We start from the raw sequence: 27,922 nt of genomic DNA, 5'->3' as shown, positions 1-27,922 counted from the left end.
ATTCAAATTATTTAACTCAGATTGTTAAGATTTTAAATTTTACAAGAGAACCAGATTGTTGAATACAAAATGAAAAGCCAAACTCAAGCACCGTTTTCTATTTAGTTTCTTTTAATATAATCTTATTTACATTGTATTTTCCATAAATGTTTAGTACATAGTAAGTTACAATACTCTTGCATCCATTACACAATGAATTCAGAACCTAGAAAATGCAGATTGTGATGGTACTGTAAGTCATTTTCAATCTTCAAAAAACATCCCGACTATTTCCACAGCATTCGCTCAACATGTCGACGTTTGTTCCGTCTCCAGGGCGGCCATTTTGTTCATCCATTTTGTTCATTGATTTTTCTCCTCAACCGACCGACAAGAGGAACCTCTTCCACCAAAGGTATCGAATAATTACAAAAAGAAATGTCTAGAAACAATCTTTAGAGTAACAAAGAATATAATATGATGGTAATAAGAGGGTGGAGAAATGAAAGGCCTTTGAGATTTTATTGCATATTTCATACACATATTAAAATCCACGCCTCCTATGGCGGCCGGCAGCAGGACGGGCAGCTGCGCCACAGCTCCACAGGGGGGCGTCGGTAAGCTCTTATAAAAAAACAATAAGGGGTTAGCTCAGGCTACACGTTAGCATCGGATCAGGCTACACGTTAGCGTCGGATCAGGCTACACGTTAGCGTCGGATCAGGCTACACGTTAGCGTCGGATCAGGCTACACGTTAGCTTCGGATCAGGCTACACGTTAGCGTCGGATCAGGCTACACGTTAGCGTCGGATCAGGCTACACGTTAGCTTCGGATCAGGCTACACGTTAGCGTCGGACCAGACTACACGTTAGCATCGGACCAGACTACACGATAGCAACGGATAAGGCTACACGTTAGCATCGGATAAGGCTACACGTTAGCATCGGATCAGGCTACACGTTAGCATAGGATCAGGCTACACGTTAGCATAGGGGCTGGCCTTGCCTTCCACTCGGTTGAAAAAGGTTTCAAAACAACCCAACAGGAGCGCCAATTCTGGCGTGGAAACGTTCGCTTTCCGCTCAAACACTCAGACTGGTTGTGGCTAGAGATACTGGGAGTTTGAACTGGGAGTGAGCGGAGCCAGCAACCCCTGGTGGTGGCTTGAGGAAGAGCACTAGGATGGGAAGGAGCGGATGAAGAGGTTAGTGGGGGCTCTCACAAGAGCACATAGCAGCATGTTATCACTTCGTAATAAATAATAAAAATCTGAAATTAAAAGATTGCCATCAAGAGTGTGTTTCAGAGTGGTTGCAAAAAAAATAAAAACTACAAAGACAAAATTTAACAAAACAGGAGCAGGCTCATTGGATCAACGTTATACTAGGAATACAGACACGCACGCAGACACGCACGCACACACGCACACACACCACACTCATACACACTCTCTGATAAACGACAGTGGTTAAACATAAAGCATGATGTCGGAGTGGGACCACCCCTCGCCGCCTCTGGTCTTCGTCGGTTTCTCCTCTCAACTGTCCGCCTCATAGTTCGTGGGCTTGAATGCGATTGGCCGATGCATGATTGACAGAACTGCCAGTGAGTCGCGCGGTACTGCAGGCGCTCCGAAGAAAGACATCAACAGCTCGTTAAAACGGAATCGTAAAAATGCTTCTTCAAAACAGCTGGAAAATTCTAAACTACTTTTGTTGTTTCTTCTTTTGCCCAGCCCCCCCCCCCCCCCCCCGGAGTCTCCAGGCTCTGATCGCCCGAGAGAGAGAGAGGGGGGAGGGCACAAACGCTCCGTACGCAAGAGCTCTCTCTCTGTGTGTGTGTGTGTGTGTGTGTGTGTGTGTGTGTGTGTGTGTGTGTGTGTGTGTGTGTGTGTGTGTGTGTGTGTGTGTGTGTGTGTGTGTGTGTGTGTGTGTGTGTGTGTGTGTGTGTGTGTGTGTGTGTGTGTGTGTGTGTATATATAAAAATTGCCAAGTGGTGTGCCTCGGTGACAGGGTGAGTCTGTGTTCTGAGTTTCATTGAAACGTTTCCTTGGTCACTCCTCCTGCTGGTCTCTCCTCCTGCTGGTCTCTCCGCTCTACTCGACAGCGAAGCCACAGGTCTCGTCCACGGCGGTCAGCAGCTTCTCGTAGAGCTTCTCATACGACTCATAGGGTGGCACGTCTATCCTGTTGAAACTACACACACACACACACACACACACACACACACACACACACACACACACACACACACACACACACACACACACACACACACACACACACACACACACACACACACACACACACACACACACACACTTTGAGCAGTGGGAACGTGTACTCAGAATCTACAACAGACACTGGAACCCAAACGGTACATTCTGTGTTTCTCGGTCTGTGAGCCAGGCACCACGTGCGTGCGTGCGTGCGTGCATGCGGGGCTTCTCCTTACCAGGTGTGGGCCTTGGGCAGGTTGTCCGTGTTGGCGTCTATTAAGTGAATGGTGAACAGCCTTGGTCCTGCAGAACCTGTAGAACCTTACACACACACATTCTAGTTATCACTGCTCTACGCTCTGGTGGATCAGCACACATTCTAGTTATCACTGCTCTACGCTCTGGTGGATCAGCACACATTCTAGTTATCACTGCTCTACGCTCTGGTGGATCAGCACACATTCTAGTTATCACTGCTCTACGCTCTGGTGGATCAGCACACATTCTAGTTATCACTGCTCTACGCTCTGGTGGATCAGCACACATTCTAGTTATCACTGCTCTACGCTCTGGTGGATCAGCACACATTCTAGTTATCACTGCTCTACGCTCTGGTGGATCAGCACACATTCTAGTTATCACTGCTCTACGCTCTGGTGGATCAGCACACATTCTAGTTATCACTGCTCTACGCTCTGGTGGATCAGCACACATTCTAGTTATCACTGCTCTACGCTCTGGTGGATCAGCACACATTCTAGTTATCACTGCTCTACGCTCTGGTGGATCAGCACACATTCTAGTTATCACTGTGTGTGTTGTAGTGGTGTGCTTGGTGTGGTGGTGTGTGGTGGTGTGTGGTGTGTGTGCGTGGTGGTGTGCGTGGTGGTGTGTGTGTGGTGGTGTCAGGCGTGGTGTGTGGGACCCACCCTGGAGGGCCTTGAACCCCTGCAGGGGGACCCGGGTGGAGCCGGTGACGAACTGCAGCAGTCGTCCGCGGCGCTCCTCGCTGAAGGCCTCGGCCGCCTGCCAGAACCAGCGCACCACGGGGCTGTCGGCCGCGCAGTGCTTGAGCCGCGTGTTGGCCCGCCAGTCCGCCAGGTCGATCTTACCCAGACCCCCGATGATCAGCTGGGGGGGACAGGGGGTCACATGGGGCCCGGCCACCACGGGGGGGGGGCGTAGGGAGGAGTGGGGAAGGGAGAGGGAGGGAGGGGGGGGGGAGAGGGGGGGGGGGCGTAGGGAGGAGTGGGGGAGGGAGAGGGGAGGGCGCAGGGAGGAGAGGGAGAGGGAGGGGGAGGGAGAGGGGGGGGGGGCGTAGGGAGGAGTGGGGGAGGGAGGGGGAGGGGGGGCGTAGGGAGGAGTGGGGGAGGGAGGGGGGGAGGGGGGGGCGTAGGGAGGAGAGGGAGAGGGAGGGGGAGGGAGAGGGGGGGGGCGTAGGGAGGAGTGGGGGAGGGAGGGGGGGAGGGGGGGGCGTAGGGAGGAGTGGGGGAGGGAGGGAGGGGGGGGCGTAGGGAGGAGAGGGGGAGGGAGGGGGAGGGAGGGGGAAGGAGGGGGGGGGTCGTAGGGAGCAGTGGGGGAGGGAGGGGGAGGGAGGGGGGGGAGGGGGGGCCTACCTCCAGCTCCTTGTGGTCGAAGGGCTTCAGGAGGTGCTGGGGGATGAGCTCCCCGAAGCCCTTCTGCAGAGCCAGGAACTGGGCCTCCATACCCCGCATGAACCGCCAGGTCACGTACAGCCTGAGGCAGGGCAGACGAGCGTTAGACGTAGCGTGGTGACGTAGCATGGTGACGTAGCATGGTGACGTAGCGTTAGACGAGCGTTAGACGAGCGTTAGACGAGCGTTAGACGAGCGTTAGACGGAGCGTGGTGACTTAGCGTTAGACGTAGCGTGTTGATGTAGCAGTAGACGTAGCATGTCGACGTAGCGTGGTGACGTAGCGTGGTGTTGTAGCGTGGTGACGTAGCGTGGTGACGTCAGCGCTGTAACGCCGTAGCGTAGTGCTGTACAGTAGCGTAGTGCTGTAGCATAGCGCTGTAGCACTGTAGCATAGCGCTGTAGCATAGCGCCTTAGTGTAGCACTGTAGCGTAGCACTGTAGTGTAGCGCTGTAGCATAGCGCCTTATTGTAGCGCTGTAGCGTAGCGCTGTAGCGTAGCGCTGTAGCATAGCGCTGTAGCATAGCGCTGTAGCATAGCGCTGTAGCGTAGCGCCTTAGTGTAGCGCCTTAGTGTAGCGCTGTAGCGTAGCGCTGTAGCGTAGCACCATAGCGTAGCACCTTAGCGTAGCGCTGTAGTGTAGCGCTGTAGTGTTGCGCTGTAGCGTAGCGCCTTAGTGTAGCGCTGTAGCGTAGCGCCTTAGGGTAGCGCTATAGCATAGCGCTGTAGCACTGTAGCGTAGCGCTGTAGCACTGTAGTGTAGCGCTGTAGCGTAGCGCTGTAGCGTAGCGCTGTAGCGTAGCGCCGTAGCGTAGCGCCTTAGTGTAGCGCTGTAGCGTAGCGCCTTAGTGTAGCGCTGTAGCGTAGCTCCTTAGGGTAGCGCTGTAGCATAGCGCCTTAGTGTAGCGCCTTAGTGTAGCGCCTTAGTGTAACGCTGTAGCGTAGCGCTGTAGCACTGTAGCGTAGCGCTGTAGCGTGTGGAGGCTCACCGGACGTATTCCTTCTTGTTGTCCTCGGTGACGGCGATGTTGCGGCCGTTGGGCTTCAGCTCGTGCTGGAGGAACTTCCCGAAGGCGCTGTGCTCCACGCAGAAGGTGTGGTCCAGCACCGACGTGATGTCGTTCTCCCTGGAGACGGAGGGACGGTCAGCAGGGGACAGACACACCGCGGCGGGCTGGGGGGTGGGTGGGTAGGGGTCTGCGGGGGGCTACTCACAGGATCCAGACCAGGCTCTTGTGCAGCTCGGGGTCGGTGGTCTCGAGGTCCCCCAGCTGGATGGGCTTCCCCAGCAGCTGCTTGTAGAAGGGCAGAGTGAAGCTGCCGTTGATGTAGTGACTGTGGAACACGGCCAGCCCCATCACACGGCCCACGAAGTGGAAGTACGACAGGTGGTCCTGAACCAGACAGACAGACAGACAGTCAGTCAGGAGGGTATTACGAGGGGAGGATCTGGGAGGGTCCAGGGGAGGCCTGGGGACATTAAGGATGGTTCTGTGGCTGTCGGTGTGAGGGTGCTCACAGGGTTGATGGAGGAGTCGGGGTTGATCTGCAGGGTGTAGATGTTGTCCGTGGAGTACTGGAAGAGGCCGTAGTACGGGTTCAGCATCTCGTGGCAGAGCAGGTACAGCCACTCCCTGGGGGCAAAGCCACGGTCAACATACACCGGGGAGGGGGGGGGGGGGGGGTGTGTGTGTGTGTGTGTGTGTGTGTGTGTGTGTGTGTGTGTGTGTGTGTGTGTGTGTGTGTGTGTGTGTGTGTGTGTGTGTGTGTGTGTGTGTGTGTGTGTGTGTGTGTGTGTGTGTGTGTGTGTGTGTGTGTGTGTGTGTGTGTGTGTGTGTGTGGTGTGTGTTACCTGGCCACGCCCCCGTAGTCCAGGCCCTCCTCGCCCCTGAACTTCACCATCAGCCTCTTCTTCAGGTCCTTGGGCCTCATCTTCATGATCTGCCGGTACGACTCCTGGAGACAGAGACACACACAGTCAGCCACGAGTGGTCCAGAGCCCCCCACAGGCACCCAGAGACACACACACAGTCCCCCAGAGACCCCCCCAAGTGGACCAGAGTCCCCCAGAGATCCAGAGTAGTCCCCCCTGGAGAACAGGCCCCTCCCCCCTGGAGAACAGGCTCCTCCCCCCTAAGGAGAACCCCCTAGGGAGAACAGGCTCCTCCTCCCCTTTCGAAAACAGGCTCCTCCCCCTTTCGAGAACAGGCTCCTCCCCCTTTCGGGAACAGGCTCCTCCCCCTTTCGAGAACAAGCTCCTCCCCTATGAGGAACAGGTTCCTCCCCACTATGGAGAACAGGCTCATCCCCCTAGGGAGAACCCTCCCTAGGGGGGTATGTTATCTTATATTATTATTATTATTATTATATTATATATTATATAATATTATATAGATATATAAGTTAAGAGTAACTTAAGCTACAGTTGTGCGTCTTCTCCATATTGTCCGCCATCGTACTGCTGCGAGTGTGAAATGCATCCTGGGATTTATAGCGGTTGCAAGCACACACGAGCCACCTCCGATGCATGCTCGGTGAAACGGCGAGATCGAGCACGCATCAAGAACACATCCGGGTTTTACGACAGTACTCGCTTGATGCGTACTTCGAATTGGAACAGTGCTCGGGCAACGACTGATGACGTTTCACGAGTCCACGAGCACGCGAGCACACGAGCACGCACAAGTACGCACAAGGACGCGCATTGAGAAACGGCTAACGTCCTTTCCAGCCAACATCCTACTCAGTAACAGAATGAAGGTCAGCTGACAGTCCTGATACCGCCTCTCTCAGCAGCAGCAGCCATCTTTCCACATCACCATATTGTCATTTAACTTCCGAAAAAGGGAGACAATGAGTTATCCTCACATGATGATTAGTCACACGGTGTATGGCACTGGACTCTAAACTACCAGCTAGGTTGGTAACCACAACACAGAGTCACACTCTGCTCCAGCAAACCGTTTTAAACATGTCCTACCCCAACTACCTACGCAATCCTCATTATGTGTACATTTACTAATTACACCATCCACATTATGAGTACATTACCTAATTACACCATCCACATTATGTGTACATTAACTAATTACACCATCCACATTATGTGTACATTAACTAATTACACCATCCACATTATGTGTACATTAATTAATTACACCATCCACATTAATTAATTACACCATCCTCATTAGGTGGAGCCAGGTGTGTGTGTGTACACAGGTGTGTGTATTTGTACACAGGTTTGTGTGTGTGTACACACTAGGGATGGGAATTGATAAGAATTTCACGATTCCGATTCCGATTCTGCTTATCGATCCGATTCCTTATCGATTCTCTTATCGATTCTCATTGGGTGAGAAAATAAGTATAAATGTGTTTGTTTGCATTACATCTCTTTAATATCTGATCAGAAGTGCTTCTAGTATTAGGAAATTGTAAATTTTCAAATCAATTGGTCTAGACGAAAAGATATATGTTTCGCTTTTTAAGCCCAAATGCCATCATTATGTGCCATACAACTAAAAACACAGACTGAAAACAGCCAAGTAAGAGCTTGTGCCTTTTGGAATTCTAACAGTGCTCATTTGCATTCAACTTGTAACAAAATTAAACTGACATAAACAAAATGAAGCATTGATTAGACAGAGATTTATTAGATGGGCCTACCTAATAAACCGTTGGAACACACAAGACCGGAAACCATAGCAATGCCGGTAAACAAACCCCGAGAAGCCCAATCCCTATGAGAGCTCCCCACGCTACGGCCATCCGGAGGCGACAGAGCTGTTGGCCGTGATATTATATATACAATTATAATATAGTATATAATATATTATATACTATTATATACGGGAGTCGCAAACTGCAACAATCACTTTCTCCTCCATTCCGCGGTTCACCCGGACTGCACTGCGCTGAGTTTGACGGCTGAACGCGGATTGGCTGTTACGTTACACATGTCACTCAGTTATCACGCTGTTGAACGCTGATTGGCTGTCATCACGACAAAAACTTGTCATCGGTTTTCTCCCGCGAAAAACTCGCCCTTATACGCGTCTCTACGTTCACTTTGTATGGGATCTTGTCGCCCCGTCGCGTTTGGTGTGAACGCACAATGCGATTCTTCCTCGGCGGCGCCATGTTTGCTGCGTTCTGAACCAAATCAAAGCAGCGCGTGTGTGACGTCACGACGCATTTGCCGCGACCGGAACCGATAAGCGGAATCGTTAAGCAGGCTTGCTAACGATTCCAAGGAATCGGTTGACTCGGAACCGGTTCTGAACAAGAACCGGTTCTCGATTCCCATCCCTAGTACACACAGGTGTGTGTATTTGTACACAGGTTTGTGTGTGTGTACACACAGGTGTGTGTATTTGTACACAGGTTTGTGTGTGTGTGTGCATACACAGGTGTGTGTGTGTGTGTCTGTGTGTGTGTGTGTGTGCGCTCGCGCGCTCAGGGCCTGCCCCCCCGGCCCCCACCTCAAAGATCTCGTCCCGGGACACCTCGATGCGGCAGTGGCCTGCCTGGGGCTGCTGCAGGCTCAGCTCGTGGCGGAGCAGCTTCAGCTTGTGCACCAGGTCGCGCTCGTAGCGCACAGCCATCTCCCCCTCGCCCCCCGGGCCCTCCTCCCCCCCCACCACCTCCATCGGGGGCGCCTGCGACGACTCCTTGGCCTGGGAGTGCTGGCTGTAGGGGGAGGGGGGGGAGAGAGGGGGGATGAGAGAGGGGGAGGGCGGGGGCGGGGGGGAGAGGGGGGAGGGTCAAAGTAACAGAGTGAGTGAGACAGAAGGATTCTGTGTGAGAGAGCAGACGGACAAACCAACGATGTGACCCTGAGTGGCGCTCAGCGCGGAGTTAGCTGGGAAATGGAGTAACTGGAGTAAAAGGAGTAAAAGGAGTAAATGGAGTAAAAGGAGTAAAAGGAGTAAAAGGAGTAAAAGGAGTAAATGGAGTAAATGGAGTAAATGGAGTAAATGGAGTAAATGGAGTAAATGGAGTAAAAGGAGTAAATGGAGTAAAAGGAGTAAATGGAGTAAATGCGCAGAATGGGAGATGGAAACACACTTTTGGAAACAGCTGTGACGTAGTGAACATTAAACCCACAGGACTGACGACGGCCTTCTGATTTCCTTCGGACCGGCCATAGCAACCCTGCCGACATCAACTTGTAGCGTCAATATATATACATTTGTAAGCGTTTGTATACATAGACACCCTATATCATATATATATATATATATGATATAGGGTGTCTATGTTTGCATATCCTTTAATTATACCGTGTCCATTAATCCCTGATATATGGACACCTACTAAGTAATTCCAGTTAAATAGTCTGTACAGCCTTCAAAACGAGAGCTGGTACATTGTGGAAAATTAATTAAACTGTAATCAGTCAACGCGGTTATATGCTATAGACAGACACTGGAGTATCTGTGGTATAAAGGCTGCGACTAATTTCAAATTATAAATATATCCTTTAAATACGTCCATGGAACAGATGGCCAATGTGAATAATAGATACTGTACCTGATGATGGTGTGTGTGTGTGTACCTGATGGTGGTGTGCGTGTACCTGATGATGGTGTGTGTGTACCTGATGATGGTGTGTGTGTGTGTACCTGATGATGGTGTGTGTGTGTGTGTACCTGATGATGGTGTGTGTGTATGTGTACCTGATGATGGTGTGTGTGTACCTGATGGTGGTGTGTGTGTGTGTACCTGATGGTGGTGTGCGTGTACCTGATGATGGTGTGTGTGTACCTGATGATGGTGTGTGTGTGTGTACCTGATGATGGTGTGTGTGTGTACCTGATGATGGTGTGTGTGTGTGTACCTGATGATGGTGTGTGTGTGTGTGTGTACCTGATGATGGTGTGTGTGTGTGTACCTGATGATGGTGTGTGTGTATGTGTACCTGATGATGGTGTGTGTGTGTGTGTACCTGATGATGGTGTGTGTGTGTGTGTGTACCTGATGATGGTGTGTGTGTGTGTACCTGATGATGGTGTGTGTGTGTGTGTACCTGATGATGGTGTGTGTGTGTGTGTGTGTACCTGATGATGGTGTGTGTGTGTGTGTGTACCTGATGATGGTGTGTGTGTGTGTGTGTACCTGATGATGGTGTGTGTGTGTGTGTGTACCTGATGATGGTGTGTGTGTGTGTGTGTACCTGATGATGGTGTGTGTGTGTGTACCTGATGATGGTGTGTGTGTGTGTGTGTGTGTGTGTGTGTGTACCTGATGATGGTGTGTGTGTGTGTGTACCTGATGATGGTGTGTGTGTGTGTGTGTGTGTGTGTGTGTGTGTGTGTGTGTGTACCTGATGATGGTGTGTGTGTGTACCTGATGATGGTGTGTGTGTGTGTGTGTGTACCTGATGATGGTGTGTGTGTGTGTGTACCTGTTGATGGTGTGTGTGTGTGTACCTGATGATGGTGTGTGTGTGTGTACCTGATGATGGTGTGTGTGTGTGTACCTGATGATGGTGTGTGTGTGTGTACCTGATGATGGTGTGTGTGTGTGTGTGTGTGTGTGTGTGTGTGTGTACCTGATGATGGTGTGTGTGTGTGTGTGTGTGTGTGTGTGTGTGTGTGTGTGTGTGTGTACCTGATGATGGTGTGTGTGTGTACCTGATGATGATGTGTGTACCTGATGATGTTGTGTGTGTGTGTCTGTACCTGATGATGGTGTGTGTCTGTGTGTGTACCTGACGATGGTGTGTGTCTGTGTGTGTACCTGATGATGGTGTGTGTGTGTGTCTGTGTGTGTACCTGATGATGGTGTGTGTGTCTGTGTGTGTACCTGATGATGGTGTGTGTGTCTGTGTGTGTACCTGATGATGGTGTGCAGCCGGGGGTCAGTGAACTGCGTTGTGCGGTTGTTGTGGTCCACAAAATAGATGCGTCCCGACACGGTGCTGCGGACCTCCCAGCCCACCGGCAGGGGGCCCAGCTCCTCACAGCTCACACTCGTCAGGTCCCTACGCACGCACGCGCGCACACGCGCGCACACGCACGCACACGCACGCACACGCACACACACACGCACACACACACACACACACACACACACACACACACTTAATGATGATAATAATAACTCATCAATAATCACTCCCGCCCCCTTCTGTCTGAACACGCTACAGCGGATTACCCTCCGGTGCACACGGCCCTCCCCATCGCTACCCTCTGATAGGCCGGGAGAGGCCCTCCCCATCGCTACCCTCTGATAGGCCGGGAGAGGCCCTCCCCATCGCTACCCTCTGATAGGCTGGGAGAGGCCCTCCCCATCGCTACCCTCTGATAGGCCGGGAGAGGCCCTCCCCATCGCTACCCTCTGATAGGCCGGGAGAGGCCCTCCCCATCGCTACCCTCTGATAGGCCGGGAGAGGCCCTCCCCATCGCTACCCTCTGGACCAGACCCCAACACGATGGACCAGACCCCAACAGGACGGACCAGACCCCAACAGGACGGACCAGACCCCAACAGGACGGACCAGACCCCAACAGGACGGACCAGACCCCAACAGGACGGACCAGACCCCAACAGGACGGACCAGACCCCAACAGGACGGACCAGACCCCAACAGGACGGACCAGACCCCAACAGGACGGACCAGACCCCAACAGGACGGACCAGACCCCAACAGGACGGACCAGACCCCAACAGGACAATAACTTATTTCAGGGTTATGTTTCCCTGCAGCGTTTCTCAAAGAGCTGTGTGTAAGCATCTGAAATGGATGCAAACTGATAAAGTCACAGCTTACTCCTCAATCCCCATAACTACTGAGGCACCATCACGCTGTCTCTACTAGTGAGGTTCATCAGGAGGACCTATCTCTAACCCTAACCCATAACTACTGAGGCACCATCACGCTGTCTCTACTAGTGAGGTTCGTCAGGAGGACCTATCTCTAACCCTAACCCATAACTACTGAGGCACCATCACGCTGTCTCTACTAGTGAGGTTCGTCAGGAGGAGGACCTATCTCTAACCCTAACCCATAACTACTGAGGCACCATCACGCTGTCTCTACTAGTGAGGTTCGTCAGGAGGACCTATCTCTAACCCTAACCCATAACTACTGAGGCACCATCACGCTGTCTCTACTAGTGAGGTTCGTCAGGAGGAGGACCTATCTCTAACCCTAACCCATAACTACTGAGGCACCATCACGCTGTCTCTACTAGTGAGGTTCGTCAGGAGGACCTATCTCTAACCCTAACCCATAACTACTGAGGCACCATCACGCTGTCTCTACTAGTGAGGTTCGTCAGGAGGAGGACCTATCTCTAACCCTAACCCATAACTACTGAGGCACCATCACGCTGTCTCTACTAGTGAGGTTCATCAGGAGGAGGACCTATCTCTAACCCTAACCCATAACTACTGAGGCACCATCACGCTGTCTCTACTAGTGAGGTTCGTCAGGAGGACCTATCTCTAACCCTAACCCATAACTACTGAGGCACCATCACGCTGTCTCTACTAGTGAGGTTCGTCAGGAGGAGGACCTATCTCTAACCCTAACCCATAACTACTGAGGCACCATCACGCTGTCTCTACTAGTGAGGTTCGTCAGGAGGAGGACCTATCTCTAACCCTAACCCATAACTACTGAGGCACCATCACGCTGTCTCTACTAGTGAGGTTCATCAGGAGGACCTATCTCTAACCCTAACCCATAACTACTGAGGCACCATCACGCTGTCTCTACTAGTGAGGTTCGTCAGGAGGAGGACCTATCTCTAACCCTAACCCATAACTACTGAGGCACCATCACGCTGTCTCTACTAGTGAGGTTCGTCAGGAGGAGGACCTATCTCTAACCCTAACCCATAACCACTGAGGCACCATCACGCTGTCTCTACTAGTGAGGTTCGTCAGGAGGAGGACCTATCTCTAACCCTAACCCATAACTACTGAGGCACCATCACGCTGTCTCTACTAGTGAGGTTCGTCAGGAGGACCTATCTCTAACCCTAACCCATAACTACTGAGGCACCATCACGCTGTCTCTACTAGTGAGGTTCGTCAGGAGGAGGACCTATCTCTAACCCTAACCCTAACCACTGAGGCACCATCACGCTGTCTCTACTAGTGAGGTTCGTCAGGAGGAGGACCTATCTCTAACCCAAACCCATAACTACTGAGGCACCATCACGCTGTCTCTACTAGTGAGGTTCGTCAGGAGGACCTATCTCTAACCCTAACCCATAACTACTGAGGCACCATCACGCTGTCTCTACTAGTGAGGTTCGTCAGGAGGAGGACCTATCTCTAACCCTAACCCATAACTACTGAGGCACCATCACGCTGTCTCTACTAGTGAGGTTCGTCAGGAGGAGGACCTATCTCTAACCCTAACCCATAACTACTGAGGCACCATCACGCTGTCTCTACTAGTGAGGTTCGTCAGGAGGAGGACCTATCTCTAACCCTAACCCTAACCACTGAGGCACCATCACGCTGTCTCTACTAGTGAGGTTCGTCAGGAGGACCTATCTCTAACCCTAACCCATAACTACTGAGGCACCATCACGCTGTCTCTACTAGTGAGGTTCGTCAGGAGGAGGACCTATCTCGTTCCAAGGCCGATGAGGTCGGAGCCCGGGCCAGCGAGTGAGCGTGGTGCTGTCCCTCTCCTCGCCCTTTGAGTCCGGCAGAGGAGACGCTCGCCTTGACATTGACTCCTGGCCCCGCCCCCCCACCCCATCTCTCCGGCTCACTGATTAATTAGCTGGAATTTGCATTTTAATGGCGGCTCCGCCTACATTAGAGATATCAACGGCCCTGACGTGGTGCAGCGGGCGCTCTGAATGAATGGCGGCTTTCACTGATGGATGAGTCAGTCCCTCTGATGCGTGGGAGCGAGGCCAACAAAAGGCCTCTTTAAAGGGTCCTCCATCCTGCCCTCCCCAGCCCTCCCCAGCCTCCTGCTCCCTGCTCCCTCTCACTCCAGGTCCAGCATCGCTGGCTCCTTTCTGAGGAGGGCTAGGTCAGTCCCTCTACTGTCTGAGGAGGAGGAGGAGGAGGAGACAGAGGAGGAGGAGACAGAGGAGGAGACAGAGGAGGAGGAGGAGACAGAGGAGGAGGAGACAGAGGAGGAGACAGAGGAGGAGGAGGAGGAGACAGAGGAGGAAGAGGAGGAAGAGGAGGAGACAGAGGAGGAGGAGGAGGAGAGAGAGGAGGAGGAGACAGAGGAGGAGACAGAGGAGGAGAAGGAGACAGAGGAGGAGGAGGAGGAGGAGGGTTAGGGCGAGGGGGTACCTGGGTTAGGGCTAGGGTTGGGGTTAGGGCGAGGGGGTACCTGGGTTAGGGCTAGGGTTGGGGTTAGGGCGAGGGGGTACCTGGGTTAGGGCTAGGGTTGGGGTTAGGGCGAGGGGGTACCTGGGTATCCGGGGGTCGTGCCAGGTGCTGACTCCGGTCTGCGTGTGGAGGAAGTAGACTTGGCCCTGCACCGTGGTCCGTTGTTCTGTGGGAGCCAGGGTCAGCAGGTCAAAGGTTACAGCACAGGGTCAGCAGGTCAAAGGTTACAGCACAGTGTCAGCAGGTCAAAGGTTACAGCACAGAGTCACAGGGGGGCTGAGGGTTCTCTAGGGGGGGGCTGAGGGTTCTCTAGGGGGGGGCTGAGGGTTCTCTAGGGGGGGGCTGAGGGTTCTCCGGGGGGGGGGGGCTGAGGGTTCTCCGGGGGGGGGCTGAGGGTTCTCCGGGGGGGGGGGGGCTGAGGGTTCTCTAGGGGGGGGGCTGAGGGTTCTCCGGGGGGGGGCTGAGGGTTCTCTAGGGGGGGGCTGAGGGTTCTCTAGGGGGGGGCTGAGGGTTCTCTAGGGGGGGGGCTGAGGGTTCTCCGGGGGGGGGGCTGAGGGTTCTCCGGGGGGGGGGGGGCTGAGGGTTCTCCGGGGGGGGGGGGCTGAGGGTTCTCTAGGGGGGGGCTGATGGTTCTCCGGGGGGGGGGGCTGAGGGTTCTCCGGGGGGGGGGGGGCTGAGGGTTCTCTAGGGGGGGGGGCTGAGGGTTCTTCGAGGGGGAACGGAACACATCACACAGAAGGTTCAGAACAGAGCGGTACCGTATCCCTCGGGCAGGTCCGGGGACTGGGGGCCATGCGGCCGGGTCTGGGGGGTCAGCCCGTGGCCCCTGGAGTCCTGGCCTCGGATCCGGACCGCCTGGAGCCGGTTCTCCTGGCTGGGCGAGTCCAGGCGGCAGGTCCCTCCCCCGGCAGCGCCCGTCGGGTCCGAGTAGGGCAGCGGCTCCTCGCTGAAGCAGCCCTCAAACACCAGCCTAGAGAGAGGGAGAGAGGAGAGAGGGAGAGGGAGAGAGGAGAGAGAGGAAGAGGGAGAGGGAGAGGGAGAGGGAGAGGGAGAGGGAGAGGGAGAGGGGAGAGAGGAGAGAGGAGAGAGGAGAGAGAGAGAGAGGAGAGAGGAGAGAGGGAGAGAGGAGAGAGGAGAGAGGGAGAGAGAAAGAGCGACAGAGAAAGAGCGACAGAGAAAGAGACAGAGACAGAGACAGAGACAGAGACAGAGAGACAGAGAGACAGAGACAGAGACAGAGACAGAGACAGAGACAGAGACAGAGACAGAGACAGAGAGAGACACACATTAGCGGCCGAACTCAGCGGGGCTGGGAGGGTTAAACAGACCAATGGCCCCTGCCTCCACCCTGCTCTCCCAGTGCTCCACCCTGCTCTCCCAGTGCTCCACCCTGCTCTCCCAGTGCTCCACCCTGCTCTCCCAGTGCTCCCAGTGGCCGGTGCTCTGCTAATGAGTAACCAGCAGATTAGAGTTCTATTGAACCAAAGTGAATCCACCCAGGGAGATATCAGCATCTGGGGTAAAGTGTACTGAAGGGCGGTGCTAATAAAGCTTTTCCTCTAGTGGCGGGTTTGGCCGCTCCCCTAGTGAGCGGCTCCACAGCGAGCCGAGGGTCAGCTCTGAGCGGGGCGCTGAGGGGGAGCCGCTCACTAGCGAGCCCAGGGTCAGCTCTGAGCGGGGCGCTGAGCGAGAGCCGCTCACTAGCGAGCCGAGGGTCAGCTCTGAGCGGGGCGCTGAGGGGGAGCGGCTCCACAGCGAGCCGAGGGTCAGCTCTGAGCGGGGCGCTGAGGGGGAGCGGCTCCACAGCGAGCCGAGGGTCAGCTCTGAGCGGGGCGCTGAGGGGGAGCGGCTCCACAGCGAGCCGAGGGTCAGCTCTGAGCGGGGCGCTGAGCGAGAGCCGCTCACTAGCGAGCCGAGGGTCAGCTCTGAGCGGGGCGCTGAGCGAGAGCCGCTCACTAGCGAGCCGAGGGTCAGCTCTGAGCGGGGCGCTGAGGGGGAGCGGCTCCACAGCGAGCCGAGGGTCAGCTCTGAGCGGGGCGCTGAGGGGGAGCGGCTCCACAGCGAGCCGAGGGTCAGCTCTGAGCGGGGCGCTGAGCGAGAGCCGCTCACTAGCGAGCCGAGGGTCAGCTCTGAGCGGGGCGCTGAGGGGGAGCGGCTCCACAGCGAGCCCAGGGTCAGCTCACCCTTGGGGGTCGACTCACCCTTCGTTCTCCAGCAGCCCGCGGCAGTCCACCACCGGGCCCCCGCTCCCGATGCGGTCCCGCGTCTGCAGGCTCACTGGACACGGACACACGGACACACGGACACACACACACACACACACACACACACACACACACACACACACACACACACACACACACACACACACACACACACACACACACACACACACACACACGTCAGCATTGGGGGAGGGGAGATGGACGAGAGGCGGCCGGACAGACGGACTCTTACCCACTATCTGGCCCCTCACTGCATCGCTGTCCGACGGGTTCAGCTTACACAGGTCCAACCGCTGGTCTGAGAGACAGAGGGACAGGAAGAGGAGGGACAGGAAGAGGAGGGTCAGGATGAGTGGGCGTCGCCGGGGACTGACCTGTCACTCAGCTCCGAGGGAGACAGACCCGTCTGTCCAGCCCAAGCTGCTGCCAGGCTCAGCGACACGATGGTACATGTACGTCAACGGCTTACATGCTCACGGCTGAATCTCAATGTTAAGAAGACAGTCTGGATGTTTTTTAGCAAATGCAAAACTGAATCTCACTGTGAACCCAATGTCTGTGTCTGGGGACGTCATTCAAACAGTTACACCGTTTAAGTATCTAGGCCTTATTCCTGACTCTACTCTATCATTTAAACATCAAGTGAGAAAGGTAGTGCAAATAACCAAATATAACCGAGCGAACTTTAGGTATATAAGGAACTGTTTGACAACACCTGTAGCAAAGCTATACATGAATACTATGATAATCCCTCACCTAACATGTTGTACGACCAGCTGGACCCAGGCATGTAGCACAACATTAAGGCCTATTTCTTCACTTCACAAACAAGCACTTAAAGTCTTGGACAAAAAACCCAAACTTTACCACCACTGTAACATTCTTAACAAATATAACTTACTCAGTTGGGAAAATATTTTAAAACACAGTGATGCATGGCTAATCTTTAAGATCATTAATGGGAAGGCTCCACCACTCTGCACTTTCATACAGCAGAAGTCATCCAGCAGCAGAACCACACGGCCTGCCTTAAGAGGGGACAGTGTAGTCCCTCTTGGGTCCAGTCCCTTTGGCCAATTATGCTTTTCTGTGAGAGCCTCTAAACTATGGAACCAATTGCCAGTGGACATTAGAAACTCCACTTCACACCATAGATTCACGCACCATCTTAAAGGTTGAATCAGCGATTCTGGTTGCCCTGACTTCCGTTGCGAGATTCCAAACAAACAGAGCCAGCTAGCCCCTCCCTCCCGTGTTTTGAAAATGATCATGGACGCGCATGTTCATGAACGTGCATGACCATGAAAGCGCAACACATACGACACTCGAAGGGTCGCTTAGCCCAGGCACGAGCGCGAAACACCACAACACCCACCCCTTGTCTGTGACTGGTTGGAACACTCTTTATTTTGATTTTGAGGTGTTGGTAGTGATCTCGGAGCCTAGGCTGCCTAGAGAGACGCGGCTCTTTGACCGCCTGCTTAAGGGACGGGCAGCTAGCGGATCAGGAGGAAAAAGCTGATGAATGTGATGCTTTATGTTTCAATCAGAATCGCTGATACAACCTTGAAGGGCTGGCTTTTGACCATACAGAAATGTGAGCACCTCTCATAATCAATGTTTGTCTAGCGCTATACTTTAGCTGTCCTGTAGTGAGATGGACAGTTGTTTACTTTATTGACCCCCTAAGGGTTGTGTGGCTGTATGGTTATGTGTCTTATGTTTTAATGTTTTAATGGAGCCAGTCTTAAAGAGTTAAGACGAGTTAAGACGAACTTGGGTAAAGAGTCCTTTTTTTATGTTGGAACTATTCTTTGGAACAAGTTACCTGGCCCACTCAAATCAGTCAGAAGCATAAGCCGTTTTCAACAAAACTTGAAAAAATGGTTTAGACGTTGGCATTTTTGTATTTGTCATGAATATTTGAAACTAATTTATGTTTTTATGTGTCTTATGAATGATGTATCAATGAATGATGCATGTTTGATGCATGTATGATATGCTGCTACTTGCCCCCGTCTCCTGCCCTATAAGGACCACCATGGGATACGCCTCAGGGCTTTATTGTGTCATCCCTGACTATCTTCATTGATATAATGTATAGCACAGGTTGGGTTTCATATTTTTGTGTCAAGAATGGTCAAATAAAAATCAATCAATCAACAGGGGGTGTAGTAACAGGGGGTGTAGTAAAGGCGTTGGGTGTAGTTGGGTGTAGTAAAGGCGTTGGGTGTAGTTGGGTGTAGTAACAGTGGGTGGAGTAAAGGCGTTGGGTGTAGTTGGGTGTAGTAACAGGGGGTGTAGTAAAGGCGTTGGGTGTAGTTGGGTGTAGTAAAGGCGTTGGGTGTAGTTGGGTGTAGTAACAGTGGGTGGAGTAAAGGCGTTGGGTGTAGTTGGGTGTAGTAAAGGCGTTGGGTGTAGTTGGGTGTAGTAACAGTGGGTGGAGTAAAGGCGTTGGGTGTAGTTGGGTGTAGTAAAGGCGTTGGGTGCAGTTGGGTGTAGTAACAGTGGGTGGAGTAAAGGCGTTGGGTGTAGTTGGGTGTAGTAAAGGCGTTGGGTGTAGTTGGGTGTAGTAAAGGCGTTGGGAGTAGTTGGGTGTAGTAAAGGCGTTGGGAGTAGTAACGGGGTGTAGTAAAGGCGTTGGGTGTAGTTGGGTGCAGTAACAGGGGGTGTAGTAAAGACGTTGGGTGTAGTTGGGCGTAGTAACAGGGGGTGGAGTAAAGACGTTGGGTGTAGTTGGGTGTAGTAACAGACAGTGTGTGTAGTAAAGGCGTTGGGTGTGGTTGGGTGTGGTTGGGTGTAGTAACAGGGGGTGGAGTAAAGGCGTTGGGTGTAGTTGGGTGTGGTTGGGTGTAGTAACAGGGGGTGGAGTAAAGGCGTTGGGTGTTGTTGGGTGTGGTTGGGTGTAGTAACAGTGGGTGTAGTAACAGTGGGTGTGGTTGGGTGTAGTAACAGTGGGTGTGGTTGGGTGTAGTAACAGACAGTGTGTGTAGTAAAGGCGTTGGGTGTTGTTGGGTGTGGTTGGGTGTAGTAACAGTGGGTGTAGTAACAGTGGGTGTGGTTGGGTGTAGTAAAGGCGTTGGGTGTGGTTGGGTGTGGTTGGGTGTAGTAACAGTGGGTGTAGTAACAGCGGGTGTGGTCGGGTGTAGTAACAGGTCCTTACAGCCCGTGTCTTTTAGCCTGCTGATGGCGTTGGACAGCAGGCGGATGCAGCCCAGGAACCCCGCCCCCTGGCGCTTGTGGATCTTCTTGTGGTTCCACACACTGATGGTGATGGAGTCCGTCTTCCCGATGTAGCTGAGGAACACACACACACACACACACACACACACACACACACACACACACACACACACACACACACACACACACACACACACACACACACACACACACACACACACACACACACACACACACACTCTAACTGCCGTTCGAGGTGTAACTGAACCCTGGGTGAGACAGGCACGAGTCAGAAAGCTCTGCTCGCTAGAGCGGCGCTCTGAGGCTACTGTGTGTGTGTGTGTGTGTCTGTGTGTGTGTCTGTGTGTCTGTGTGTCTGTGTGCTCACAGGTCATAGTGCTGGTTCCACTTGGGGTCCAGCGTGCTCTTCACGGTGTCCGTGGAGTGGCACTGCCCCGAGCCGTCCACCACCACCTTGGCGAAGGGGTCGGGGAGCCCTGGGGAGACAGAGGTTAACCTCAGGAACCCCACACACACGCTGGGGGAACGTACAACTGAGCAGCGCCACGGGAAACTTACGGAAGAAGTCTTTCTTTGCGAGGTTCTTGGCACATAATACTGAAAGAGAAAATAGCATTAGCCTCAGTGAATGGACAGAGTGATGTGACCGCAGGGAGGGAGGGAGGGAGGGAGGGAGGGAGGGAGGGAGGGAGCTTGATGAGGTGACTGGGGATCCAGAATGACTCATTCTGAGAGGAGGTCCTCTCTGGTCTGGAGGACCAGGTCCAAGGGGCTGGTAGAGGACCTCCTCTCTGGTCTGGAGGACCAGGTCCCAGGGGGCTGGTAGAGGAGGTCCCCTCTGGTCTGGAGGACCAGGTCCAAGGGGCTGGTAGAGGACCTCTTCTCTGGTCTGGAGGACCAGGTCCCAGGGGGCTGGTAGAGGACCTCCTCTCTGGTCTGGAGGACCAGGTCCCAGGGGGCTGGTAGAGGACCTCCTCTCTGGTCTGGAGGACCAGGTCCCAGGGGGCTGGTAGAGGAGGTCCCCTCTGGTCTGGAGGACCAGGTCCAAGGGGCTGGTAGAGGAGGTCCCCTCTGGTCTGGAGGACCAGGTCCAAGGGGCTGGTAGAGGAGGTCCCCTCTGGTCTGGAGGACCAGGTCCCAGGGGGCTGGTAGAGGAGGTCCTCTCTGGTCTGGAGGACCAGGTCCCAGGGGGCTGGTAGAGGACCTCCTCTCTGGTCTGGAGGACCAGGTCCCAGGGGGCTGGTAGAGGACCTCCTCTCTGGTCTGGAGGACCAGGTCCCAGGGGCTGGTAGAGGACCTCCCCTCTGGTCTGGAGGACCAGGTCCCAGGGGGCTGGTAGAGGACCTCCCCTCTGGTCTGGAGGACCAGGTCCCAGGGGGCTGGTAGAGGAGGTCCTCTCTGGTCTGGAGGACCAGGTCCCAGGGGGCTGGTAGAGGAGGTCCCCTCTGGTCTGGAGGACCAGGTCCCAGGGGGCTGGTAGAGGACCTCCTCTCTGGTCTGGAGGACCAGGTCCCAGGGGGCTGGTAGAGGACCTCCCCTCTGGTCTGGTAGAGGACCTCCTCTCTGGTCTGGTAGAGGACCTCCTCTCTGGTCTGGTAGAGGACCTCCTCTCTGGTCTGGTAGAGGACCTCCTCTCTGGTCTGGAGGACCAGGTCCCAGGGGGCTGGTAGAGGAGGTCCCCTCTGGTCTGGAGGACCAGGTCCCAGGGGGCTGGTAGAGGAGGTCCTCTCTGGTCTGGAGGACCAGGTCCCAGGGGGCTGGTAGAGGACCTCCCCTCTGGTCTGGAGGACCAGGTCCCAGGGGGCTGGTAGAGGACCTCCCCTCTGGTCTGGTAGAGGACCTCCTCTCTGGTCTGGTACATATATATGTATAATAAACATGTATATCAATATATGGTGCATATAGTGGCCCAGAACCAATGAAACACTGGAGGTAGTGTGGAAGTCCTTCCCTTCCTTCCCCGTCTGGGGGGGGGGTGACTGCTCAGACGAGCTGGCCAGGGTTTGCATTCCAAGCAGGACGAGGAGGGGGGGGGGGGGAATGGAATAAACAAATGGAGGCTATGTTCAAACACACAATCAAAACGTGGCGCTAATCCGTATGACTAAGCCAATCAGAGAGGCCCTTTACTAAGCCAATCAGAAAGGCTCTTGTTCCAGGACCCGCCCCCTGCAGCTCCAGGGACCAGCGCTGCAGAAAGCCGCTCACCAGCGGTTGGTTTCCCTCTTTAAACTACGCTGCATTTGCATATGCTAATGAGTCGCGGCTGACAAATGGGTTAAACGCTCTGGGCACTGGTACCATAGTAGAGCTCCTCTCCCAGTAGAGCTCCTCTCCCAGTAGAGCTCCTCTCCCAGTAGAGCTCCTCTCCCAGTAGAGCTCCTCTCCCAGTAGCCCTCTCCTCTCCTCTCCCAGTAGCCCTCTCCTCTCCCAGTAGCCCTCTCCTCTCCTCTCCTCTCCTCTCCCAGTAGCCCTCTCCTCTCCTCTCCTCTCCCAGTAGCCCTCTCCTCTCCTCTCCCAGTAGCCCTCTCCTCTCCTCTCCTCTCCTCTCCCAGTAGCCCTCTCCTCTCCTCTCCCAGTAGCCCTCTCCTCTCCTCTCCTCTCCTCTCCTCTCCTCTCCCAGTAGCCCTCTCCTCTCCTCTCCTCTCCCAGTAGCCCTCTCCTCTCCTCTCCTCTCCCAGTAGCCCTCTCCTCCTCCTCTCCTCTCCTCTCCTCTCCTAGTAGCCCTCTCCTCTCCTCTCCTCTCCTCTCCTCTCCTCTCCTCTCCCAGTAGCCCTCTCCTCTCCTCTCCCAGTAGCCCTCTCCTCTCCTCTCCTCTCCTAGTAGCCCTCTCCTCTCCTCTCCTCTCCTCTCCTCTCCCAGTAGCCCTCTCCTCTCCTCTCCCAGTAGCCCTCTCCTCTCCTCTCCTCTCCTCGTAGCCCTCTCCTCTCCTCTCCTCTCCTCTCCCAGTAGCCCTCTCCTCTCCTCTCCTCTCCCAGTAGCCCTCTCCTCTCCTCTCCTCTCTCCTCTCTCCTCTCCTCTCCTCTCCTCTCCCAGTAGCCCTCTCCTCTCCTCTCCTCTCCTCTCCCAGTAGCCCTCTCCTCTCCTCTCCTCTCCTCTCCTCTCCTCTCCCAGTAGCCCTCTCCTCTCCTCTCCTCTCCTAGTAGCCCTCTCCTCTCCTCTCCTCTCCTCTCCTAGTAGCCCTCTCCTCTCCTCTCCTCTCCTAGTAGCCCTCTCCTCTCCTCTCCTCTCCTCTCCTCTCCTCTCCAGCTAGCCCTCTCCTCTCCAGCTAGCCCTCTCCTCTCCTCTCCAGCTAGCCCTCTCCTCTCCTCTCCAGCTAGCCCTCTCCTCTCCTCTCCTCTCCTCTCCAGCTAGCCCTCTCCTAGTAGCCCTCTCCTCTCTCCTCTCCAGCTAGCCCTCTCCTCTCCTCTCCTCTCCTCTCCAGCTAGCCCTCTCCTAGTAGCCCTCTCCTCTCCTCTCCAGCTAGCCCTCTCCTAGTAGCCCTCTCCTCTCCTCTCCAGCTAGCCCTCTCCTCTCCTCTCCAGCTAGCCCTCTCCTCTCCTCTCCCAGCTAGCCCTCTCCTCTCCTCTCCAGCTAGCCCTCTCCTCTCCTCTCCAGCTAGCCCTCTCCTCTCCTCTCCCAGCTAGCCCTCTCCTCTCCTCTCCAGCTAGCCCTCTCCTCTCCTCTCCAGCTAGCCCTCTCCTCTCCTCTCCAGCTAGCCCTCTCCTAGTAGCCCTCTCCTCTCCTCTCCAGCTAGCCCTCTCCTAGTAGCCCTCTCCTCTCCTCTCCAGCTAGCCCTCGCCTCTCCTCTCCTCTCCAGCTAGCCCTCTCCTAGTAGCCCTCTCCTCTCCTCTCCAGCTAGCCCTCTCCTAGTAGCCCTCTCCTCTCCAGCTAGCCCTCTCACTAGCCTCCCTACTAGGCACCAGGGAGTGGGGCCAGCCAGTGCGCTGGCGGAGGAGGATGTGGTGGCTGCGGGTGCCTGGTTGTGTCTGGCGAGGCCAGTTCTACTTCCTGTGATTAACCCGTGGAGAATGGCCCAGGATGTCCTCCGCTTCCAGTCGTGCTGCTTGTGACTCAAACATTCCTTGCTAGCATCTCATCGCCATGGCGCAGCGGGAGGAAGACGGAATATGAGAGGAGGAAGAGTCCCTCACATGCTCCTTCAAGACCTCTCTCTCTCTCTCTCTCTCTCTCTCTCTCTCTCTCTCTCTCTCTCTCTCTCTCTCTCCTCTCTCTCTCTCTCTCTCTCTCTCTCTCTCTCTCTCTCTCTCTCTCTCTCTCTCTCTCTCTCTCTCTCTCTCTCTCTCTCTCTCTCTCTCTCTCTCTCTCTCTCTCTCTCAGGACACCACCTCATCATCAGATACCTTCATCATCTGTCACAGCCTCAAGAGGCTCATAGAACACTTATATTTTAACTGTGTTTCACTTGTTGCCAACACTGTTGAATCATTTGTTTAACATTTTAATTACTCCCAACATATAATATATGGCCTGCGTTACGCATAATTCAACTTACTCCAGCAGTCGTTCAAATGCCACTTTTCTCTCCAAAACAATCCCGTCATTCTCTTGAGACGGGTTCGGGGAAAGGTCAGGATTAACGCATCTCAGCTGCTGCATAAACATGAGGGTCCTCTCCTCATGAACATCAAAACATCTGGAGTACGTCCGCTGATCAGGGCTGACGTGGGACGGACGCTATCCCAGCGGCAACGTACGCTACTCTGTTCATTCACCAGACCCAGACAGCGTGAGCCACATACCCACCTACTCACACACACACACACACACACACACACACACACACACACACACACACACACACACACACACACACACACACACACACACACACACACACACACACACACACACACACACACACACACACTTAAGGGGTTTGAGCACACAATGCAAGCCAAGCACTAAATGTAAGCCAACTTCCCAACCCCACCAAGCAAACATTACCGGTTAAGTTAGAGCCAAACCAAAAACAATGGCTGAACTATCTCCTGACGGTGTCCTTTTAATGAGTGACCGAAACACGTAGCGTCTGTGTTTGTATGGGGGCTCGTCACTGGGGGGGGGCACTAGCTAATTAAACAGAGCTAGTTCTACTTCACCAGTCCCTGATCTCCTCACCAGTCCCTGATCTCCTCTGGTCAGGCAGCCCTCTCTCACTAGCGATCCTCTCTCTCCTCCACACCTGGACGTCACTTTCATTCCTATTTTTGTTATTATGATTATTTATTTTACTGTGTACTCAGAAACTCTACAAATACATAAAGACAGAGGACTCAGGATGAAGCCAGGGGGACCAAAAGGGCCTCAAACATGTTTTCATAAAGTTCTTCTGTCTCATACCAGACCTACCCACCACCAACTTAAACATATCATCACGCCCGGAATACGGACAGACAAAACAGCGCGTGTGTGGCTGTCAGACGACCACAGCGTCTGCTGCTCACAACAATGTGGGGCCTGCAGCCGTCTGGCTCTGCACGCCGGGCTGTCTGAACGCAGCCAACCAGCCCCGCTCTGACAGACTAAACACAAGGCGACGGGCACCAGCGACGCGCTCCCATTGGCTCATCCAACATTCCTCGTCCAATAAGAATTCCACTCCTACATGCAGAGGGGGAGGGGCTCTGCTCGGGGCGATAACCTCCGCCGCAGAGAGCAGGACTTAAAACGCACCAGTCTACGAAGCTAACCAACCACTGGGGATCCCACTGTGGACAACACACACGATACAACTCAAGATGACCCCCAGAGCAGCGCCGCTGGCGGCGGTCAGGAACGACTAATGTCCATAATCTGATTGAAATCATAGGACGGACGGACACCTGTGCAACGCAGAGCGCCAAACCTAAGAGCACGATCAGCACACAGTAAAACTCCACCCTCACGGTAACACACTCAACCCTCACGGTAACACACTCAGCCCTCACGGTAACACACTCAGCCCTCACGGTAACACACTCAGCCCTCACGGTAACACACTCAGCCCTCACGGTAACACACTCAGCCCTCACGGTAACACACTCAGCCCTCACGGTAACACACTCAGCCCTCACGGTAACACACTCAGCCCTCACGGTAACACACTCAGCCCTCACGGTAACACACTCAGCCCTCACGGTAACACACTCCGCCCTCACGGTAACACACTCCGCCCTCACGGTAACACACTCCGCCCTCACGGTAACACACTCCGCCCTCACGGTAACACACTCCGCCCTCACGGTAACACACTCCGCCCTCACGGTAACACACTCCGCCCTCACGGTAACACACTCCGCCCTCACGGTAACACACTCAGCCCTCACGGTAACACACTCAGCCCTCACGGTAACACACTCAGCCCTCACGGTAACACACTCAGCCCTCACGGTAACACACTCCGCCCTCACGGTAACACACTCCGCCCTCACGGTAACACACTCAGCCCTCACGGTAACACACTCAGCCCTCACGGTAACACACTCAGCCCTCACGGTAACACACTCAGCCCTCACGGTAACACACTCAGCCCTCACGGTAACACACTCAGCCCTCACGGTAACACACTCAGCCCTCACGGTAACACACTCAGCCCTCACGGTAACACACTCAGCCCTCACGGTAACACACTCCGCCCTCACGGTAACACACTCCGCCCTCACGGTAACACACTCAGCCCTCACGGTAACACACTCAGCCCTCACGGTAACACACTCAGCCCTCACGGTAACACACTCCGCCCTCACGGTAACACACTCAGCCCTCACGGTAACACACTCCGCCCTCACGGTAACACACTCAGCCCTCACGGTAACACACTCAGCCCTCAAAGTAACAGTCCATCCTTACAGTAACACTCATCGGCCTTCACGCACAACCAACCACTGCTAGGAATATGAAGCCGCGGTCCCGGGTCTACTTTGTGTTCGCTGTGAACCTAGGGCGCAGCGGTCAAGGCGTCTGGCCAGTGGCGCTGTGGGGACATTTCCATCTGAATGGCGGCTCCTGAGGGCCCAGCGGGTTTACAACAGAGGCCACACTGGAAACCATTGTTCCAGCTGTGTCCTTGTGTCTGTGTACCCCCTCCATCTGTGTCCGGGTGTCTGTGTACCCCCGCCATCTGTGTCCGGGTGTCTGTGTACCCCCTCCATCTGTGTCCGGGTGTCTGTGTACCCCCTCCATCTGTGTCCGGGTGTCTGTGTACCCCACAGCTGTGTCCAGGTGTCTGTGTACCCCACAGCTGTGTCCAGGTGTCTGCGTACCCCTCATCTGTGTCCGGGTGTTTGTGTACCCCCCCCCCCCATCTGTGTCCGGGTGTTTGTGTACCCCCCCCCCCCCCCCCATCTGTGTCAGGGTGTCTGTGTACCCCTCATCTGTGTCAGTGCTCAACAGTTGAGTTGACCAGATGAACCAGGCTTCACTCGAGCGGTCACTAAAGGTGTATAAAGAACGAGTACAAAGCAGCGAACCGGACTATGGAGCCCTGGATGAACGGGGACAAGGAACCGATCCTTGGCTCCGGTTGCTAACAGCTAGTTAGCACGCAGACAGGCTCACAGGAGGACCGGCAGCCTGGATGCCGTTAGCCCCGGCTCGTCCTCCAGGAGCCCCGGTCGGGAGCTAGCGCCGCCGCTAACAGCTAGCAGCTAACGGCTAGCCGCGCTACAGTGTTGGTGTTCAACAACCGGATGTTTAGCACCAGAGGATTCACAGACACCGCAGGAATGACCCCGGCGACCAGACACCCGCCGTGGGATCGTGTGGGGGAATACGTGTGATAATAGTGAACAATAAGTCGGACTTTAACCCGACCTGTGGGGTAACACGGGTATCTTACCTGTCAGACGGATCTTGATGCTGGACCCGGTCCTCCGGGTCCCGGGGTTGGACATCACTCCGGGAAACGAGACTAACTCCCCGGTAGCGGCGGTCGAAGACACGGTTTCCCAACTCAGTCGGAAGATAACTAACAACAATATAAAAATATATGGTTCACGCTCGTCTTATTCACGGGTATAAATGTGTTATTTCATCGCAATGTCGTCCGTTCCTTCGAAACCCAACAACACAGCCCAACATTTTCGGGCTGGCTCAAAACGTCATGACGTCACACGTTCTTACGGATATACGTGCTCGCCCACGGCGAGCGTGGGTGTGCCCGGAGAAATGTTTCTGTTTCCCACATTATTTTGCCCAGCATTGCAATTCCAGTCATTTATGACAATCGAAACGGACATAGAAAAGTTTCCTGATTGTGATCAAACAACACAAAACAATGATAAATCAATTCACATGGAATCCACGGATGTTATTCTGATGAGGCCTGGCTTCACGCA

At 54.4% G+C, this 27,922-nt stretch overlaps 1 protein-coding gene across 2 annotated transcripts; it reads right to left on the bottom strand.

Moving 5' to 3' along the window:
- Positions 1–82: 82 nt before the first annotated feature.
- On the bottom strand, positions 83–27,683 carry smurf1 (SMAD specific E3 ubiquitin protein ligase 1). Of its 2 annotated transcripts, none has more exons than XM_056584946.1 (18): positions 27,424–27,683; positions 20,163–20,201; positions 19,972–20,080; positions 19,564–19,697; positions 16,633–16,698; positions 16,377–16,452; positions 14,934–15,145; positions 14,257–14,341; positions 10,697–10,843; positions 8,340–8,547; positions 5,708–5,811; positions 5,375–5,489; positions 5,071–5,249; positions 4,845–4,982; positions 3,816–3,936; positions 3,129–3,330; positions 2,436–2,520; positions 83–2,176 (listed from the first exon to the last, which is right to left on the bottom strand). In XM_056584946.1, the coding sequence occupies exons 1-18, from the start codon at positions 27,476–27,478 to the stop codon at positions 2,077–2,079; spliced, it is 2,175 nt and encodes a 724-aa protein (XP_056440921.1). In that variant the 5' UTR covers positions 27,479–27,683; the 3' UTR covers positions 83–2,076. The 2 variants fall into 2 exon arrangements, with proteins under 2 accessions (XP_056440921.1, XP_056440922.1); XM_056584947.1 differs by having other exon boundaries at positions 2,436–2,511.
- Positions 27,684–27,922: the final 239 nt, after the last annotated feature.

This window comes from Gadus chalcogrammus, unplaced genomic scaffold (assembly GCF_026213295.1).
Source record: "Gadus chalcogrammus isolate NIFS_2021 unplaced genomic scaffold, NIFS_Gcha_1.0 GACHA040, whole genome shotgun sequence".
Lineage (NCBI taxonomy): Eukaryota > Metazoa > Chordata > Actinopteri > Gadiformes > Gadidae > Gadus > Gadus chalcogrammus.
This window is presented reverse-complemented; position numbering and strand designations above follow the sequence as displayed.